The sequence below is a fragment of the Heterocephalus glaber genome, unplaced genomic scaffold (genome assembly GCF_053883595.1).
Source record: "Heterocephalus glaber isolate CG9 unplaced genomic scaffold, H.glaber_assembly_v1.0 deba00001442, whole genome shotgun sequence".
Taxonomy (NCBI): domain Eukaryota; kingdom Metazoa; phylum Chordata; class Mammalia; order Rodentia; family Bathyergidae; genus Heterocephalus; species Heterocephalus glaber.
In genome coordinates this window covers 5,207,299-5,228,936 of record NW_028258296.1, presented here as the reverse complement: position 1 = coordinate 5,228,936, position 21,638 = coordinate 5,207,299, and the positions used below count along the sequence as shown (strand labels likewise).

The 21,638-nt window shown below is 45.8% G+C and overlaps 1 protein-coding gene across 1 annotated transcript in view; it reads right to left on the bottom strand.

The window, feature by feature from the left end:
* Positions 1-15,463: 15,463 nt before the first annotated feature.
* The window catches only part of Il23r (interleukin 23 receptor), a 42,177-nt gene continuing 36,002 nt past the window's right edge, over positions 15,464-21,638 (bottom strand). The window contains exons 9-11 of the mRNA XM_087212893.1: positions 21,221-21,323; positions 18,593-18,683; positions 15,464-17,130 (exon numbers count right to left, since the gene is read on the bottom strand). Coding sequence (XP_087069019.1) covers positions 16,486-17,130; positions 18,593-18,683; positions 21,221-21,323 — 839 coding nt within the window. The 3' untranslated portion in view covers positions 15,464-16,485. The remainder of the gene's footprint in view (positions 17,131-18,592; positions 18,684-21,220; positions 21,324-21,638) is intronic.

Here is a 21,638-nt window from a genome sequence, read left to right as displayed (position 1 = left end):
CAAAAAACTCAGAAATGCATAGTGTAGGCATCAAACGGGGGAAATGTAACGCTGACAGCCCTTTCTTTCTGTAACCTAAAATACTGAAAATTTGTTGACTGTCCCAACAGTGCTCTGAGAGGAAATTCCCCAGCTGCCTTGCTCTGGCTGAAGTTTCAGTCCAGGATAGTGAGCTACACCAGGAAGAGAGGGCTTTTAAACGACGATGACAACTGAACCTGAGTGTGCACCACAGGCATGCCTGTCCTCAGCACTCCATGACACACCCGCCAGCTCAGGCTCTGGTGCAAGCGCTGCATTCTAGGTGCTGTCACTATTATTACCACCGGGCGGAAGGAAGCCTGAGGTCTTCACAGCAACTTAAAGGAGGGCTCTGAAAGCCGCTCTGCTCCTGAGGAATCCACAGCATGGCCCGGCACTGTCAGGCAGGTGAGACGGCAGCGAGGGACCCCTGCTCAACACCAGCAGAGCCACTCAGCTGCCAGCTGGTGCCAGGCAGGTGGTATCCCCTCCCTTCTCCGACTCCACTCCCTCGGGGCAGTGGTGGTGAGAACTCCTTCCCCACAGTCTGCCGGGAAGGTTAGATTAAATAACACTGGACGAACCCGCAGGAGCTGGTAGAACTCACGGATACCGCAGCAGATGCTCTCTCCTGCCTGCCCCAGGGTCCATCTCCGTGTGCGCACGGCTATGACGCCTGGTGTCCCTGAAGGCCACTCGCTGGGGAAGGTGGTGGCTGACACTTGCGTCATCTCTTCCCTGGTTTATAATAAAGTCCCCCAGTTTCCGTGCACACATGGAGCACACTGCTTTCTCTTGTACGTGCCACACCACATCCAGCTTGGTGCAGTGGCGGGAGAGGGCACTGGCCCGTGTCAGTTCTCGGGGATGCCCTGGTTGGCTGTGCTTTGCTCACACTGAAACTTGGTCCTGTCCCGAGAGGGGCCTCCTGCCAGACGACGCGTTCAGCTTCAGCCAGGAAAAGACTTGAGATTAAAAGAAAGCAGCTACAATCATTAGGGACGTAAAAATGCTGCTCCTTAGTTCTCTCGTAGGCGTCCAAACAGCATGCTGGATGTGTTTGTGTGTGCTCCGGGCACTGGCAGCCTTCTGAAGTTGAAGTGTGTGGCATTCTCCTCAAGCTGAGCTGCATCCACCACCAATTCTTTCATCTGCGATGGCAGAGGTTGTGGGAGGGAGGAGTTGTCAGATGGTTTGAGGTTTAAACCTCACAACAGTTTTGCTGAAAACAGCATGAAATATTCCTTTGTGCAGAGAAATTAACGTGCAGGATGAAACAAACACACAAACATGGCAAGTCACTGCTAATCATTATTAAAAGAAAATCGTGTGAGTTCTGGGAGAATAAAAATCCCAAGTTTTGGCCAGGGATCTAGCTCAGTGTTTCTGTCGCCTGCCTTGCAAGAGCAAGGACCCAAGTCCAATCCCCGGTACCAAAAAAAAAATCCCAAGTTTTTTCTTTTTTAAAAAATTCTGGGGAGCAGCATTAATTAAGATTCTCGATTATAAGTAGCTGAAGAATAGAGTGTGTCATAAAGGTTTCTCACGAACTACCAGTCATGAATGTGATTGAACTTTATTAACAGTTAAAACCAGGGACTCTCATGCGCTTGGGTCTCTCATTCCATCTCCCCTCTCTGCCTCTTCCATTTATCTCTTTATTCTCCTTGCTCTGAGCTAGATCATCCTTCTTCTGTTCTGTCACAGGGAGCGGAACAAGATGGACAGCAGCTTGTGGGGTTAGGACCAGGTGGCACCTAGCACTCTCCCTGGAGAGTCTCTCAGACCTAAGCCCAAATTCCCAGGGTGGCCTTGGATTGCTCCACCGTGGGCCAAGGGTCTACCCTCACCTCAGCTATTCCCAGGAGCCAGTCCTAGCAAGTGCAGCCTCTCATGGCCACTGCGGCAGGTGGGTTAGGTGACAGTGACCTAACACATGGCTAGGAGGAAAAGAGAGGTCCCTGGAAAGAGGGGAGCAGAGAGACCCCAGGTGGACCGGACTGTGTCCCCCAAATCCATATGCTGAAGCTCTAACTCTTTTTTTTTTTTGTACTGGGGATCGAACTCAGGCCCTTGCACTTGGGAGGCAGGCACTGGAACCACTGAGCTAAATCCCCAGCCCTGCAGCTCTAACTCTTAATGTGCCCTAATTGGAGGGGAGACTTTAGGGAGGCAGTTAACATGAGCTGAGGCTGTGGGGGTCTTAGGGTTGTGTCCAGCTGTCCGTCCAAAACCTCCTGCACTCACAGGTGGGGCTTTTCAGAGCTGGGTGGATCTAGGCTGTGTGATGCTGGGATTAAGGGGGTGTGGTACTGAATCAGACCCTGATTGGTTCAGTATAGTTCTGGGTAAGGCTGAATGGGTTTACTGAAGACAGAAGCCCATCGACCCTGCTGGCACCTTAATCTTGGACTTACAGACTGAAGAATTGTAGGAAATTAGTGAGTTGCCTAAAGCACCCAATCTATACTGTTTTATTCTGGCAGACAGACAGAGCTGCCTAGTGCAACTACTATAAGGATGTACATCCAGACTCTGAGAAAGTAATTTCAGATTACCTAGCACATCCATTAGGATGAATTCAAACACAAATAGCAGGGTCATCAATAACAGTGATTTAAAAATATTAGTCTCAGCGTCACAGTGGTACATGCTTACAGTTCCAGCTACCTGGGAGGTGGAAGCAGGAGGGTCATTTGAGTCCATGAGTTTGAGAATAGCATGGGACACTTAGACCCTGTCTCAAAAACAACAAAACAAAACAAGCCCCCAAAACATTAGTGTTAGCTAAAAGAATTTGAGGTAAGTGATCTAGGGCAGCTCCTTAAATCTTAGTGACGTGGGCTCCTTCTGTCTTTGTGTTCCATCCCAGGCCACTCTGTGGTCTCAGATGGCTGCTGGAGCTCCAGCTACAATGTTCACTTTCCAGTCAGCAGGAAGGAGGGAGAGGAAGAGGAGAAATCATTTCTTCTTTTTTCTGTCTTCCTCAAAAAGACTTCTTGGACACAGCTATTTGTTTTTCAATTCTGAGGATTGAACCCAGGGCCTTTGCACTGAGCTGCATCTCTAGCCCTTTTTAATTTTTGAAAATTTTGACAAGGGGTTTTGCTGTATCTCTGAGTTCCTCAGACTGGGCTCAGACTTTCAATCTTCCAGCTTTGGCCTCCTAGAGTGCTAGAATGTGCCACCATGCCTGACTCTCTAACAGCTTTTGTGCACATCTCACTAGATAAAACTCGGTTCCACGGATGGACTTAGCTGCAAGGGAGGTCTGCATTTCTTAGCTGCACACATTGCTGCCAACAGAGACATGGGGGTTCTCTTAGTAAGAAAGTATAAATGGACAGTGAACAAACACAGTTAGCAGATATGTTACAGTTTCTTCTACTGGGAACAAGATGTGTGTGGTGTACAAACAAACAGTCACAGCCAGTCCCTCAGAAGCACCAGAGGAGGGAGCAAGTTGGGGCTGGGTGGAGAGCAGTGGGGTTGATGGGCCTCCGTGCTGGCCACACCTGAAACATCTGAGGAGCTTTGAAGAAGCATTGGTGGGGTTTGTATTGGGCTTAGGTTGAGCAGCTTGGTTTCGGTCATTTTTTTAAAATTGTTTTTTAAAAATGTATTTGCACTAAACTTGCTGGAAGATAAATTAGGTAAAATTCTTGAAGACATTGGCATAGGAAAAGACTTTATGAACAAAACCTCAGGAGCATAGGAACTAGCACAAAGAATCAAAAACTGGGATCTCATCCTATTAAAAAGCTTCTGTACTGCAAGAGAAACCACCAACAGAGCTAAGAGACAACCTACAAGGGGGGCAAAATTTTTAGCAGCTGTTCCTCGGATGAAAGACTACTATCTAGAATATATAAAGAACTGAAAAAATCGTATCTCCCAAACTTAAAGACCCAATTAAAAAATGGGCATCTGAAATGAACAGACATTTCTCAGACAAAGAAATAAAAGCAATTTGGGGCCCGTGATTTAGCCCAGTGGTTCTGCTGCCTGCCTTGCAAGCTCAAGGTCCCGAGTTCGATCTCCAGTACCAAAAAAAAAAAAAAAAAAAAAAAAAAAGAAAAGAAAAGAAAAAGAAAGAAAAGCAGCAAATAAACATATGAAAAAATGTTCAACATCAGTCATTATTTGAGAGACGCAAATGAAAACAACACTGAGAGTCCACTTCACTCCAGAAAGAATGGCTGCTATCATGAAATCAACCAATAACAAATGCTGGCGGGGCTGTGGGGAAAGAGGAACCCTGCTCCACTGCTGGTGGGAGTGTAGACCGGTACAACCACCGTGGAAATCAGTATGGAGATACCTCAAAGAACTAGGGTTGGAGGTCCCATTTGACCCAGCTATTCCCCTGCTGGGGATCTTCCCAAGAGAATTAAAAGAATCATACCACAGTGATATATGTGCACCCATGTTCATAGTGGCACAGTTTGTGACAGCTAAAACTTGGAAACAGCTCAAGTGCCCATCAACTGGAGACTGGATAAAGAAAATGTGGTTTTTAAAATAAAATCGAGTACTACTCAGCCATAAAGAATGAGAAATTAGAGACATTTGTAGCTAAATGGATGCACATTGAGGCCATCCTCTTAAGTGTAATAAATAGGACACACATGTGTAAATACCAAATAGTTTCTCTAGTGTGAGAAACTGAAAGTGTAAATAAGGATTAAAATGAATAATTGATAATATGAAATAAGAAGAAAAGGTCCAAGGGGAAGGGGAAGTGGAAGGGGTAGGGGAAGGGAAAGAGGGAAAAGAAAAAATATGAGAAAAGAAATAAATGGAAACAAAGTCTTTGTAAATAGGAAAGGGTGGAGGGGGTGAAGGGAGAGCAGGGAATGGGGAAAAAATAAGAACCAAGATGCATCGTGTACAGGTACAAGATCCCAGTGATGAATGTAAATGTATTGTGTACCTAACATGTACCAATAAAAGAACTTAAGAGAAGAAAACCAAGTGCAGAATGCATGTGGGTGAGCTGGACACTCAGGCAGAGGGAGAGCAGCAGCCGTGTCTGGGGCCCATTCGGTGTGGGCTGTGAGACTGACCACGGGCCCCGCAGGCTGTCTGTCCCCATGTACCCCACACAAACGCCACACCAACCACAGCTCCATCTGGGAGAGGAGCAGCCGGGTCAGAGAAAAATGAGGTGGCACAGAAAGCAACATTGCAGGAGTGATCAAAATCTGCCGTGAATGTCTCAATGTGAAAACGTATCCCGTAAAAGACACATTGCCGTGACTCCCCCTTGCAGTCGTTCTCACTTCAAACACACTCATCCCTTCATCCCTGCCACTTTCTGGTGTTCACATTTTTTTTTTTTTGGTACTGGGGATCGAACTCGGGTTCTTGTGCTTATGCAGCAGGCAGCGAAACCGCTGAGCTAAATCCCCGGCCCTTGCCGCTTTCTGAGGCAGCTCTGGAGTCCTCTTTCCTGAGGGCCTTTACCAGGTGTGATTAAAAATATGGTGACTGCTGCCACTGAGCACCATCCCACGGAAATCCAGGCTCATAAAACCATGACGCTGTGTCCTCATCACCCTATTCACTGGATCTGGCACCGTGTGACTCCCACTCTTCCCCAACTCAAAATGACCATGAGAGGTAAACTTTTTCAATCCGTTCAGGATGTCAAGGGAGCTGGGAGAGCTCAGCTAAAGACCCTCAGGAGAGAGGGCTCCGGAGCTGCTGCAGGAGGTGGCCAGGACAGGGGACGAGTGTGCTCAAAGTGGGGGAGCACTTGGGGAGGTGTAATGGCAGTGGGTCTTTTACTGTAATAATATTTAAAAATTTTAACAGTCACCATTTCTTTCAATCATATTTCATACATAATAAATAAAACCACTTGTAGGGAATTTTTCTTCTTGTGAAATCACTTGTGATTTAGGGGTGGGGGTGTAGCTCAGTGGCAAACATGTGCTTAGCGTGCACAGGCACGGATCCAAACCCCATATCCCCTCCGAGTCTGTATTTATAGCTGAAGCAACACATTTCTTTATACTAAACTACCAGCACAGGAATGCCTGGTCTTTGAGAATTCTGCTGTTCTTCTTATTAGTAAGATATTTAATTAATGTTCTGGCAGGTAATTATACCGGTTTGCTTGCTCATTCTCTCTGACATGCAGCACAATTTGCCTGCCCCTGATTATCAGAGAGCTGTCTAATTAGCATGGCAGCTGGAAAGATTTCTTCCCCAAGACACAAGGGAGGTTTTGCTTGCTGAGGTGTTATTAACTCTGTCAGATGAATCTATTCAAAGAAAAGATTTCAGTCAGAAGCAAAAAGATGGTTGAAAATGACTGTCATGATCCAAGAAAATGAAAAAAGAAATTGCATAGATGAGAAAAATGAATACTTCTACATTACATCATTGCTTTCTCAGCAACTCTGAAGTGGTGGTCTAGGACAAAAACAACAATGGCGATGATAAAATGGTGGAGCGCTTGAAGACCCTCAGCAAACACATTGTGTCCGGCAGCTCTTCTGTGCTTTGCTGCAATACTGTTTCCCCTTGAGCAGCAGCACATGGAGTTGGTAGATTGGGCCCGTTTCTTACACATTCATCCCTCCAGGGAGTATTTATTGAGCATCTACTTATGTGCCACGTACTCTTCTAGGCATTAGAGATTTTCAAGGAAGCATTAGACACAAATTATGGGCTGAGATGTTGCCCTAGACCCCAGCCAACTGGACCAAAAGAAAATGAAGTCAGTCATGTTAAACTGAAACTGGAATTTGACAGGAGTCTTAAAGTTCGCTCTCTGAGTCTGCTTTAACCCTTGCAAAAGAGTAATCTGAAGTAACTTGAGGTTGACCAATCAGTTTTTCCCTACTGTTCTGTCTCCTCACTCCTTACAAACCCCACTGTTCAGGCCTGGCCCACGCGAACTCCTGTTGAATTTTGCAGAATGGCACTTGCCCTGGTTCATGATCCCCGCCAAAGGCCAGTTAGATGGACATTTAAATTTGATGTCATTTTGTTTTGAATAGAACAAAGCAGACAAAATCCCTGCTCTCCTGGGGCTTCCAGGGTCGTGGGTGACAATGAACAGGATTCATGAACAAGAGAGCCAGTGTGTTCAATTTAGGCAGCAGTGAGTTCTGTGAGGACTGGAGATGCTGAGGGGAATGGGAAGATGGAGGTGGAGGAATTTTGCAGAGTTGTAGAGAGCAGCCGGGGAGGGCTGGGTGATTCCTGGAGACAGTGTGGCAGTGGGCAGTGCAGACATCGGGAGAAGTGCATTTCAGGAGGGAACAGCACAAGCAAAGGCCCTGGGGTGTATATGAGGAGCTGGCCCTGAGGGTTTAGAGGAGAGGATGCTGGAGCAGGGAGGCCTCAGGGGTCTTGTGTTACAGGGAAGCAACATCCAGCCTGTTAGCCCGAGTTCCCATCTCACAACATGGAAGAAAAGATTCAAGGACAGGAGCGAAGAGTAGGAGGGTTTTATTCACAGAAAGCTTTTCTGAAGGCAGGAGGGGTCCTGAAAGTGGGTTCCCACTGAGCCAATTCTTTCTCCCCTAAAGGGACATCTGTGAGGAGAGGTGGGTCTTCCGCCTCTGTGAGGTACAAATGAGACATCAGGGGACAGTCGAATGTTCAAGTCCGGGGCGCAGGATGGAGGCTGGGCTGGCCCATCCTCTTAAAGTGGAGATAGTATCCAAATCCACAGGAGTGGATAAAGGCACAAGGGAGAAGCCAAGGCCGGCCTGTGGGGCCTGAAGGGTCTCAGGGGACAAGGAGAACCTGCAAAAGTTGGCTGAGAATGAAGGGTCAAAGAGGGCAAGGGCAGAGCTGTTCTTTCCGGGTGAGATGGAATCTCAGTGGTTTGTTTGGTTTTTTTGGTACCGGGGATTGAACTTGGGTCCTTGTGCTTGCGAGGCAGGCAGCGGAACCACTGAGCTAAATCCCCGGCCCTCTCAGTGGTGTTTTAATTTGCATTTTCCTAGTGGCCAGCGATGCTGAACATTTCTGTACCTATTTACTGACCATTTGTACTTCTGAGAAGTGTCTTTTCATTTCAGTTGCCCATTTTTTTGATGCCATCTTTTATTTTGGGGGGGTCAAATTTTTGGAGTTCTTTATATGTTCTAGATGTTAGTCCTCTGTTTGAGGAAGAGCTGCCAAAAATATTTTCCCATTCCATAGGCTGTCTCTTTCCTCTGTTGGTTTTTTCCCTTTAAGGTGCAGAAGCTTTTTAATTTGCTATAATCCTATTTATTTATTTATTTGTACCAGGGATCGAACTCAGGACCTTGTGCTTGCACTGCAGGTGCCAGAACCATTGAGCTAAATCCCCAGCCTCATTTATTGATTCTTGGTGGCATTTCTTGTGCAACTGGAGTTCTGTTCCAAAAGTTCTTGCCTGTGCCTACGACCTCAAGAGTTTTAACTATTTTATTTTCCAGTAGGATAAATGTTTCCATTTTAATATTTAGATCTTTCATCCATTTTGATTTTAGTTTAATGCATGCTGAGAAATGTGGGTCTAAATTCAGTCTTCAGCTGATGACTAGGCAGCTTCCCCAGCGTCATGCGCTAAGGAGGCTGTCTATCCTCCAACATGTGCTTCTGGTCCCTTTGTCAAAGGTCACGTAGCTGAACATGTCTGGGGTTGTTTCTGCACCCTCCACTCTGTCCCATTGACCCGCTTCTCTGTTTTTGTGCTATTTTTATCACTGTCAACTTGCAGTGTAACCTGAAGTCCAGGACTGAGAGGCCCCCTGGTTTCCTCTTGTTACCCAGGATTGCTTTTGCTACTCTGGGTCTCTTCTGGTTCTTCATGAATTTTAGGGTTTTTTTCTAGTTATGTGGGGAAAGCTGTAGGTATTTTGATTGGGATTGCATGAAATCTATCTGAGTTTTGGAAGTATGACAATATTGGTTCTACCTGTCCAGAAATGGGACAGTTTTCCATTTTCTGATGTCTTCTTAATCCTCTTTTTCAGAGTACTAGAGTTTTCGGTGCAGAGGTCTTTCACTTCATTGTTCAGGTTAATTCCGAGGTATTTAATTTTTCTTGATACTATTGTGAATAGCATTGTTTTCCTAATTTCTTTCTCAGTGAGTTCATTATTGGTGTATAAGAACACTACTGATTTTTGTGTGTTGATTGTGTTGCCTGCTATATTGCTGACATTGGTTGTTAATTCTAAGAGGCTTTTGGTGGAATTCTTTGGGTCTTCTATGTAGAGGATCTTGTCATCTGTAAATAAGAGTAATTTGGCTTTGTCATTTAAGAATGGCAGTCATCAAAAGCTCAAATAATAACAAATGGGCTGGCGGAGCTGCAGTGAAAAGGAACGCTCCTACATTGTTGGTGGGAGTGTAAACCAGTGCAACTACTGTGGAAGCCAGTATGGAGATTCCTCAAAAGACTAAAAACAGAAATTCTATTCGACTCAGCTATTCCTCAGCTAAGTATCTTCCCCAAAGAGCTAAAGACATCATATTACAGAGGTAGATGCATGTCAGTGTTTATAGCAGCACAATAGCTATTATCCATAGTAGCTAAATCCTGGAAGCAGCCTCTGCCCATGAACAGGTGATGGATAAAGTAAAGGTTGTGTCTTACATACTACTCTGTACCACTCAGCTACAAAGATGGATACCTTGGACACGTTTACAGTGAATGCACCTGGAAAACAATGGTACGTGAAATAAATCAGACCCACAAGCGTAAATACCATATGTGTTCCCTCTCTCGTTTTAAGTAAAGTGAAGCACATTAAAGAGCAAAGTAAAGATCGATGGAGGGAAGGAAGGAGACAGATCTTTTGCAAAGGGGAAGGGGCCCAAGGGAGGGACAGGGGAGGACGTTGGTGTTCATGCATCACCCACCCACCATGAGTGTAATCATTATATGTTGCAAACATGAACTAAACAGACAATGATGATAGTAGTGAAAACGGGGAGGGGATCTAGAGAAGGAGGGAGGGAGGCAGTCAGGAGGGAAGGGAAATAAAAAGCACCAAGATGAGCTCAACGCAGGACGAACGTGACCACCACACACTGCAAAGCGGACTCATAAAAACGGAGGGAGGTCAGGGAGGTGGATGGGGCCAGGCGGACACCAGGCCCGAGTCTGGGGTGGCTGGAGCCCGTGGCAGGCACTGTACCACCCGAGAGCCCAGCAGGCAGGCGTGAGGGTCCTGCCTGCTGCAGAGGGCTCCGGGCTGTCCTTCCCACGGGCAGCGAGCCGCAGACCCCGAGGGGGAGGCTGTCCCTGTGCCCGGCCGGGCGGCAACCTGTGGTCCAGCGGCGGGCACAGTCTCCGAAATGACCCAAACACGGATAACAGAAGTCAGCCCCTCACTCCCTCGCCTTACTCCCTGTGCCCACTAACGCCTTCCTGAAGGTCACTGTTCCCCCACGCCCTCGGCTGGCATTTCTTCACAAATTTACCACTCTTCATCTAAAACGCACAAGTCCTCTGCTTTGGTCATTTCTTTAGATCTCCATTCTCTTGTGAGGAGCCCCATATACATGAAAGATTAATAATGCGGCTGGCGCCCCCGGAGTGAAGGAAGTGTTTCAGGGAGGTCAAGGCCATCGGCTTGGAGAAATCTTCTTAGGCAAGGCGACATACGACCTGTGTTCCTGCCCTGCAAAGTCGAAGTAGGAGCAAGCTCGGGACTCTGGTGACTGTCCGAAGTCACAGGCCAGAAACTTGAAATTCGAAAACCTCAACTGTCCTTAACCCAAGCTTTTTTTTGGCACTGGGGATTGAACATGGGATTTTGGGCTTGCGAGGCAGGCACGGTGCCACTGAGCTAAATCCCCAGGCCAACCCAAGCTTTTAAGAGAAAAAAAATGAGCCACCCATTTGCAATTTTAGTTACAGTTGCAATTTTAGTTACTACCTGCTTTTCTGGAATTTGTTTTGCTCAATGAGGATTTCCACTTTTTAGTAAAACCAAACAAAAATGGAAAGGACAACCTAAGGATCTGAAGTCACTGTTTGGCTGGCACAATAAGGAGGGGTCTGCTGGGTTTACAGAGCACTGTGCCAGCCTGGGCTCTCCCCCTGCACGCTGCCTTTGTCACACCTGGTACTTGGGAGGCTGAGGCAGGAGGATCGCTCCACACCAGGAGTTTGAGACTAGCCTGGGGCACAAAGCAAGGCTCCATTAAAAATGATGTAGATATAGGTATTGATAATATAGATACAGGCATAGACATAGATAGCTCCAAACATGATAGCTAGCCCAGAAATCATAAAGAATAAAACCGACGGATTGACTACATGCAACTTTAAAGTTTTTGTGTGGCAAAAGATTTTTTTAAAAAATAGGCAGGGAAGAAAGTATTTGGAGCATACACATGTAACAGAAAATGTTATCTATGAAACACTTGCAAATAACTAAGAAAACAACCCATGCTGCAACAGAAAAATGGCCAAAGAATACAACAAAAATGACTTCAAAAGTAAAGAACACAAAAGAGGAAACATACAAGAGAGTGATCAACTTCTAAAAAAAAAAAAGACCAAACAAGTATCCAAAAGACTGGCAAGCACTTTAAATCATGACCACATTGCCAAAGTCTTTTTGGAGAAATAAATGGTACTCTTTACCAAAATGTAAATGATTTTATTTCTTGACCCAAAAATTCCACATTTAAGAATCTGGCACACACTCCTGTAATCCTAGCACTTGAGAAGCTGAGGCAGGAGGATCAGTGGCAGGGAGAGCAAGGCCAGCCTGCACTACATAGCAAGACTTTGTCTCAAAAAAGAAAGCAAAAAAACCCAAAAAACAACAAAAAAGAATCTGTCCTCCCATACAGTGTCCCCTTTACAAAATTCTCATCAATGTATGAGGACATGTGGAGTGGGTGCAGTAGTGAAAACTGGGAAACAACTGGATGTCCAGTACTGGGCTAGGTAGATGCACCATGCTGCACGTATTCTGTGGACCACTACACACTTGCTTAAAAGAATAAGGCAAAGCTGCGCATAATAAAAAGTGCAGATTTCCAAGGTACCTTGTAAAGTGAAAAATAGCAAGTCACAGAACAATGCTACATTTTTGTCATTTAAATAAAAAAGCCCACCCGTGGTTGAGAGCCCAGACCTTTGCGGGCAGGGTGGGGTGTGAAGGGCAGGCACGGAGGGGAGTTGACACTTTCTGCTACACTTGCACCCTATCGCTTTGACTTTTTAAAAAAATGTATTTTCATAAATTACATGTAATTTAAAAATAAAATGCTCTCTCTTTATTTCACCATTGTATTCTTTCTCTTGCATGCTTGGCTAATGAAATTCTCAGGCAGCAGGACGTGCACGGTAAAAAAACCAGTAGGTTTTATTGACTTCCGCATTCACACTTGGTTCCTAGCGCTCGACTATTTATGATTTCCTTCCTGTGTTCGGCAGAGGCACTAATTTTAGCTTTGTCTGTAAGAGATGGCACACTGTTTTCTTGGAATTTTGGAAACAATGATCAGAGAGAAGATCCTGGTTTCTGCGACACTGCTGTTTAGCTTAGTGGGTTTGCGGGGGGCGGGGGTTGCTTTTATTTTTTCTTAGCCAGGCCAGAATACTCTCATGGTTCCAAATCAAACTGACCATTTACAGTTAAGTTCTTAATGCGCTGCTAAATGCTAATTATGAGAATTGGGTAATGATTGGTATTCTGAACATGAGCGTAAAGGGAATACATCTTCAGAAAGTTAATGGAAATTCTGGATATAAAAGATATAGAGTGGTGATTGCAAATTAAGTTGAAAAATGAAATTAGCAAAATGGCTAAGAGAGCCTCATGTGAAACATTAATTGGGATTTAATGGTGTAATCTTAGCAGTGGGAAAGAACGTAATAACATTCTCTCAAACCTGTATTAGTGGTTTTGTAAATTTGCCTTAGCTATGGCATCCACAAAAGTTGTACACAATCCATTCCATGAATCAGAATCCAATTATTTTATATTAGTTTCATGCTTTCACCCGAGAGAGGTCCATAAATTGTTTTTAATCATTTCTTTTATTTTAAATCAATGGGGTCTGCCAAATGGGTAACATTTCCCATTAAAACACAACCTCCTGTAATTGGTGTAATTCCTTCATAAAGAGAGAAACCGCAGCAGGGTTCAATAGTCTCTCGGTTCATAAACTCTAATCATGTTCCCAACATGATCCCAGAAGGACACAAACTTGAACAAAGCCCAGACATTTATGATAAAGTGATTGGAAAGAAGCGGAATGACACTGCACATGGCGCTGCCTCTGCTTCTGTTAGAGGTGAAGTGCCCTTGGCCAGTCACTCAGGGCTCTCGGGGGTCTGCCTGTGGGGCCTGAGCAGCAGCTGAGCTCAGGTGGAGAAGGCGCTGCAGCCCCGAGTTCCAGGCTGCCCAGGACCCCGATGACAGAGGATGAAGACAGCAGCCCCTGAGGGACTCAGAGGAGGGCAGAGGAGCAGGCCATCGAACCCCGGCCTCTGCTCCAGCATATCTGCCTTCATCTGCCCTAGACTTTGGGATTCTGATTGTGTTGAGATAAAAGATCACTTGCTAAGATCTCTTTCGGAAGACCTCTCCCCTCTGCCACCTCCCGTGTCCCATCTCGATGTCAATAGGAGGATGACAAAAGTGTAAGAAGTGCCTGGGATGCATTGGGAGAGGGAAACAGCAACCCACGGCACCCAACGGGTGTGTCTTCAGCCTTCTCACGTCTTCCATCCCACTTCCGACGCTGGTGAAAAATGTCCTACTTTCAAAAAAAGACAAAGAGTGTGGAAACCAACATGCAACGCTCCACGTAAAGAGCCCCCCAGCCTGCTGCACGCATGCCTCCCCTGCTGCTCCTACCAAGGAAAGGGGAAGGGGAGGCTGGAAGGCAGCAGCAGAGCAGAGAACTGGACACTCCTTAGCCAGCTTTGGTGTTGTCCAGAGCAGTGTCCCTCTGCTTTGTGTCAGCATCCCGGAGGCTGAGCCTGCTGCTTTCTTTGCGTTTCTGCCCCTTTCCCCTCTGGCTGGCACTTGGAGAGGCTGTTTCTCCTCCTCCTCCTCCTCCTCCTCCACACCACCCAGCCGGACATGTCCATTTAGAAATCACAAAATGATACATACTGTGAGATTCAGAGAAAGGAAGTTGGTCATAGGCCCCAGAGCAAACCAGAGGCAGGAAAGATGTCCCTGTCCCCGGGATCTACAGCAAATGCTGGCTGAAGAAGGCCAGGGTGGGAGGCGGCTGAGGGCCATGCATACGAGAGGAAGGAGGAAAAGACGGGGCCAGGGCAGCGTTTTCCTACGGAAGGGACATGCATATGACAAGCTGGTGTTCACACGCTGCCTCCTACCTGAGATTCAGGGGGCGACATCTCCGTCACTTCTGCGAAGGGGCTTTCCTGGCCACCCAGTGCCACATGGGCTGCTCTCTGCCTCACTGTCCCTACCTTTCTAGGCTAGCACTTACTGATCGTTATTTTTCTTCTGTATTTCTTTCTGCTTCCCTCCTTCCTTTCCCCAGCTACTTCCCCACTAAAATGCAAGGTCTTTTTTTTTTTTCTTTTGGTACCGGGGATCAAACTCAGGACCTTGTGCTTGCGAGGCAGGCAGCAGAATTGCTGAGGTAAATCCCCGGCCCTAAAATGCAAAGTCTTTGAAGCCAACGACTGCCCTCTATGGGATGCCTCTCGCCCCTGGAATGTAAGCCCCAGGCTGCAGGGACTTGGCTGGCTGTGTTAACATCTATAGTGTCCAAAGTGCCTTGCTCATGGTAAGGCTAGTCAATGGTCCAGTGAATGCTGGCTAAATAAAATAATTATGGAAAGAAAATCCCAGATTTTGTGCCAAGGTTGCATTGTGAGGTGATAAAGCATCTGAGACTTCCCCATGAGCTGGGGCAGTGGCCAAGTATGGTTTCCAATCCCCTGTACCCAAAAGTTGGCTGTGAAGATGGGGTCTGTCTGGCCCCTTCTGTGTGGACAGTGCTATGGAGTGGGAGGCACCAGAGAAGGGGAGGCAGCTGCCTACCCACTCCGGGGTCAGGACAAAGACCTCACACAGGCTGCACGGCAGTGGGAGCACTGGCCAGAGATCAAACAGCGCTGCTTGCCTTCCAGGTTGGCAAAAGCTTTTTCAACGTCAGTAAATTACGATTACGTTGAAACGCATTATAAAACCATTATTCTCACGTCACCAAACGTCCACACCAGGTTGTTAAAGATCAAAGATGAATCTCCGTCTGTCTCCAATACTCCTTGCCTCTTTGTTTCATTATGATCCTCTCTTTGGAGAAGAATAAGGCAAAGGGATATGATACAAATCAAAATATTGGGCCAGGGACTTAGCTCAGTGGTTCTGCCACCTGCCTGACAAGCACAAGTTCCTGAGCTCAATCCCCAGTACCCCGCCACCCAAATCATCAAGATATTTAACATTAGCATTCCATTAGGGATGTGAAACAGATTCCTTGCAGGATATATAAAGTATAACAAATATATTTATGTTTCAACATAGAAAACTGAGTTCATGGCAGGAGATGAGCCTTTCACACTGTGGTGATGTTCTATTTTGGAGTAAAGCAGCCATAGAGAGCTAGGAAAGGGAAATCAAGGCATGCAGTGATCAGCTAGTGATGTCTGCAGGGGTGGCGGGTGTCTGCATTGCAGCTCCAGGCACAGGTCTGTTTTAACAATAATTTTTGATATATCTAATAGATAGATGATGCCAAAATTAATTAGCTCTTGCTGATCCTGCATCTTCTACCTCCCCTGGACTCCATGATAGTTTAAATGATGGGCCAGTGATGTCACAGAACAGCACCACCACTCTTAACTCAAATGCAGAAAGGGAACTCAGGGTGCCTACACTTCATTGTTTTACGCCTCTTGGTCTAAGCACACTGAGACCAAATCTCTCACACCTGAATAGAAAGATGTGGAAGAAATGTTACAGCACATATGCTACTCAACTACCTCTTTCTTTCTTCTTTGACTGAGTTCGCTCTTTGGAGCTGTATTTTAATCTAATCAACAGCTGGGGATTTAGCTCAGTGGTGCTGTTGCCTGTCTTGCAAGTGCAAGGGCCTGAGTTCCCCAGTACCTAAAACAAAACCAAACAAACAAACCCTAAAAAACAAATCTACTCAAGAGAATTTGAAGGGATGAGATGAAAATTAAGCTTGCTTCTCCCTTTGCAAGCAAATGTTGATGTTTTGATTTTAAAGAATGGCTTCTGGCATTTATTTCACCACCGGACATCTTGTGTTATTTATCCTTCCTTGACAGAGCAGAGCTACTCTGTACATTTCAATGAAGGAAAATAGGAAGAGGAAGTAGTTTGATTTTTTAAAAATGTGTTGGTTTCCCTACTAATGCATCTTTTTTTGTGTGACCATGAAGCAAGTTCCACTTTGGGATCTTGGAGGCAGATTGCATTTCTACTGAGGGGAAGAGCCGCCTTCCTACTTCCAGGCAGCCTTCCCAATAGACTTTGGCTACAAGCCCTACTTTTTCAAGAGTGAAATCCTACTGAAGTGGCTTTCCAAGATATTTTGTGGAAAGTAAGGGTTAATAGACGGCAACTCCTCATTCATGATCCCCAAGCAGGAGATGAATTCATCCGGCAGTAGAGTCTGATTTGGGAGAGTTTCACTGGGTGAATCACTTTCTAAAAGCACAGTGCTTTCATCCTCGTCTGAGTTCTGTACGTCAGGAGGACGGCATTCACCTTGATTGAGAATAAGGCTTAATTCTTCAAGAATTAGTGTGTTGCTTAGTGAATTCATACTGGAGACAGAAAAAGAAAACTGAGGATAGTTTTTAAACCTGGGGTTCTTTCCTAGGTCTAAGGAGTCCACTGTTGGTTGAGGGGTTGAGGGATCGATTTCGTCAGTGCTGCTAACATGGTTTCCCCCAGGGAGGAAATTTGAGCTCTGGGGCTTGTATCCAGCGCCCAGATCAGGAACGTACACCACAGTGCTCTTGGTGAATACTGATGCTCTCAGGTCCTGGGCTTCTGTATTCACTTCCTTCCTGTAATCTTCGGGCTTTTGTTCTTCTGGGAGAAAAATTTCTCTTATCTCTGTAATCACGGGATCAACATAAAGGACCTGTTCACTGCAATTATTATTCACAAATTCATTTTTTCCCTAGGAACAAAAAAGACATTGTTTTATTTTATAAGAGTCATTTAAAGGAGCCAACTGGATAACAGAAGAAGGGCTGGGAATTTTCTTCCTCTTGACTTTCCATTTCCTCTCCTTTTTTGCATATTGTTTATCTTTCTGTGTGCTTTCCTTCCTTTGTCTTTTGTTACCTTACTTGATTCCAAATCTTTATTAAATTCTCCCAAGAGGAGACTGAAGCAAAAGAATAATAAAATTAATCCACAACCTATAATCCTATCACTCAGGAGGCTGAGGCAGAAAAATTGCCATGAGTTCAAGGTGAGTTTGGGCTACATAGTGAGTACAAAACCAACCTGAATTACATAGTGAGACCTTGTCTCAAAAAAAAAAAAAAAACTAAAAAAAAAAAGTTGGGCTTTAGAATTTGTTGCACTACATCTTAGTATGGAGCCTCACTACAAGAAAATATTTTGTTGATTAAATACAAGAAGGGGCTGAGATTCCTGTTTTGCTCATATTTTGAGAGTAAGGTCGTGATAAATGCTGTGTTCTAAAGGTGTGAAGCTGCTCAGAATCCAGACACATGTGGGTTTTAGCCCTTTGACTTTTCTAGATGAGAAGTGGATTTGATTAGTCTTGGAGAAAATAATTCCCATCCAATGCAATTATAAAATTACCGTCACCTGCTACAGACAGAATGTCTGTAAACCCCTCTCCCCCATTCATATGTTCAAGCCAATGTGGTATTATTTGGAGCAGAGCCTTTGGGAACTGATTGGGTCACATGGATGGATCCCTCATGAAAGCGGTTAGTGAAGAAGAGACAGGAGAGAGATGTCGACCTGTCCACCATCCATCTGCCAGAGGGCTGTGCTGATATCTCACCCCCTGACCTTGGATTTCCTGACCTCCAGAATTGTGAGAAAGAAGTCGGAGCTTCTCTGTGTTGGAACTTCTGGTCTGTGAGTCCTGTTCACAGCCCACTCTGACCAAGAAAGCTCTCCTCTGTTTCCTGAGCAGAAACCTCAATCCCCAGAGCCCATGGCAGGGAGGCCACCTGGCCAGGAGGAAGCTCTTCAGTGAAGTCACCTGAGGTGGCACTGGAGTTTCCCTCAGGCACAGCCTCTCAGGGAACTTGCCAGGTGCTAGTGCCAAGGCAGGGTGGGAAGGAGCTGACTAGCAGGCTCCTTGGAGCTTTGAACACAGCCACTTCGATTCGACAAAGCCACTGTTCTCCTACCCAGCATGCTCTCCTCGCCTCTCTGTCTCCCTCCCCTCAGCTTATGCTGTACCCTTCCCCCAAGCCACTCCCTGCTCCTCATCTTCGTGTGTCTTCTCTCGACTCCATTGCACATTTGGGCTCATCTCTGGATCTAGTTAATGATGGTAATATGTGCACAGATCTATCTGAATGGGATTTCTACTCTATCAGGCTGGACTCTTGCGGCCCATCCCCAGGTTCGGTCTGACTGTGTGTGGTTACCTGTAGCATTTTCACAACATTACTGTTCTCCATGTTAGGAATCTGTTCACGAAGCCACCTTGGTATCAGCAGTAAGATTTTTCTTTTAATTCTGAAAAACAAAAACGACCCATTAGAAGAAGCATGTTCCTGGAGGGCTGGTGCGGGGGCGGGGTGGGGGTGGGTAAGGGGATCAGGGCGTCCACGTGAGAACGATCGCAGTGAGAAGAACGTCCCGGTACAACAGTTAACCGAGGAGTGGACTCCGTGCCTTCCCAGATCCCCACTTGGTCTGTTGCTCTGCTTCTGTCCAACCAGCAGGAGGATTTAAAAACACTAGATTCATGAGAAGGGGGAGAAACTGGAGACTTTAAGTGTGGCCAGCCACAGTGAGCAGGCGATGTCAGGGCGGGAAGTCTGAAAAACGGAAGGGACGTTTCGTGGACCTTTCCACGGAAACGATAACTCTTAAAGAAGAGACTATACATTAAAGCTCTGGAATCCAGCTCCTCTGACCTGGATTCTGCCATTAGCCCGGCTAGGGTTCTGACGACTGTGATGCATCCACACTGCCATCTGGGGTGGCTCGGGAGGCTGGAGGGCCTGGCCTGCAGCCGTGGGGCTCAGGGACAGCCGTTTCCTCTTGGGCGGTGCTGAGGGGGTGACGGCAGCGGGTGGTAGTAAGGAGGGGCTGTGGCTGTCCTGCTCCCCCTTGTCACCGCCATGGTGTTTAGACGCGTTTTCCACACCCCTAGTCCACAGGGATTTGGGCAGAGTGGTCGTCCTGGGAAGGCGGAAGAGATCAAGCTGACCTCGGGCTCATTCTCACGGCTGACCGGGACCTGAGACAGATAGGGCCCGGGCATCGCCCCGCGCAGGCTCGCCAAGAACTTTTACTAAGCACCAGCCAGAGCGCTGAAGGAACTTCCCAAGCCCTGTTTGACCTTGGACTTTAGTCTAAAAATGATTTCTTTACAGGTATTATACCGTGTTTTATGATTCTGGGGGTTTTTTACCCATTTGCACTCTTTCTCTGTTTAAAATTAGACCAAATAGGGCCAGGGATTTAGCTCAGTGGTTCCGCCACCTGCTTCACAAGCGCAAGGTCCTGAGTTGGATCCCCGGTACCAATAAAACAAAACAAAACAAAAACAAAGATTGTAAATTTATTTACCAAACTAAAAACTGCTGGAAATAAAAAGCTAAAAAAAAAAAGAGATATGTTATGCACATGGACCACCTCCCAACAAGGAATGTGACCATTACGTACTGCAAACATGTGCTAATGAAAAATAAAAATTGGAAAAAACAAATACCTGCTTGTATGCAAAACCACTATACTGAAATTATCTCTTGTTTATAAAGAGTACTTATTTAAATAATTAAATTAACCCTGAATCACTCCATTTCCTTGTTATTACCAACTGAGAGTTAGTTTTTATGTTACTTATAGTAGCAAACTGAATGTCATTTAAACTAACTAGGACTCTTTGGATAACAGTATGACTATTAATGTTTTTATGGAGCTCTAGTTTGAACATGAAGAGATTTCCAAGGGCTTTCTAATTACATATATTTTAATACAACCTAAAATAAAATTCTATGTTAGTTTTCCCTCCTCACAAGGACAGCAGGGATCTGTTAGCATGCAATTTAAATTTTGAAATATTTCTCAAGTTCTGAGCATGTGGATAGGAAGTCATTAGTGTACTTTATTTAGAATAGCTTTTTAAAATCATCTTTCTACTGCATTGTGATTATACATTTAAAAGGAAGATTATGTCACAAGGCAAAAGATGATGAGAAAGAAACTCAGGGCCAATTTGGCAAAGAGTCAGCGTTGGTGTGTAAGTCCATCCAGTGGGAAACAGCCACGCTGAGCGACTATTAAATTGCAGAAGTGCTGAACACATCTGTCAAGTTTAGAAAGTCAAAGGCCTTGCTTTCCTACATCATTTTCAGTAACTTCCCTCAAATATTACCACATTGGGGGAAAATGGATTGAAGGAAGCAAGAGGTGCTTTGAGGCTGGAGTCCTAAAGACCACATGAAGTGGCCCATTCCACACTTCTTTCCATATTGAATCTGGGGAGAACTCAAGGCAGTTCCTGTCTTAACCATTCCAAAGAATCCCAGGCATGAGCCAGGCATGGTGGCGCATGCCTGTGACCCCAGCACACAGGAGGCTGAGGGAGGAGGATCACTGAGAGTTCAAAGCAAGTCTGGGTCACGTAGTGAGTTCAAGGGCAGCTGAACTACAGACCGGGGCCCTGTCTTAAAAAACCAAATGCAAACAAACAAAAAGAATCCAGGCACGTGGGTGACGCTGAGGCACAATGAAAAGGTGGAGAGCAGGAGAGAGGTCGCCCTGTCTCAGCTGTGCCTGGAGTTCTAGCTGTGCTCTGTGACCTTGGGCTAAGCACCTAGCGTCTCCCGGTCATGTGTAAAACTGCCCTGAGCTTTCCGGGTGGGGTCATGGTGAGGATGAAATAAATGATGTTTGTACAGAGCTTGGCACTGGATGTACTCACCAAATATTGTGCTTTTATTTTTGTTTTTCTGTACAAATGTTAATGCATTTGTCTGTAAATTGCTGAATTTTGATAGCACAGATGTATAATCAGAAAACAGAAACTCTACAGGACCTACCCGGTTCGCAGCGATCTGTTAAATATCCCAATCAAAGAGAGGATCGACAGCATGATGGCGAAGAAGAGCATTCCAGACAGAAGTCCAACATCTTGCCTGTTGTCTAATGAAAGGAAAGAAAAGTAATTTTAACTAAGCGTTAGTGTTCCAGGGATGCTGGCCTCAGCACAGGGCCCTCTACTCTGCCTCAGTGGAGGGCATGGATCCCAGAGGAAAAGGGAAAGGCCACAGAGCCAGCCTCGTGCTGGGCTCTGGGTTTGAGTTCCACTCCACACTCTGGGTCAGGAAGGAGTTTTCGGTTTGAGCAAAGCGGCTGCGTGCCCTGACGTCGGGTTTCCAGACGTGCTGCACATGTGGTTGTCTGTGCGTGCGCATTTTATTTGAATGCCCTCAGCGATGGACCACATTTGGTTTCTCT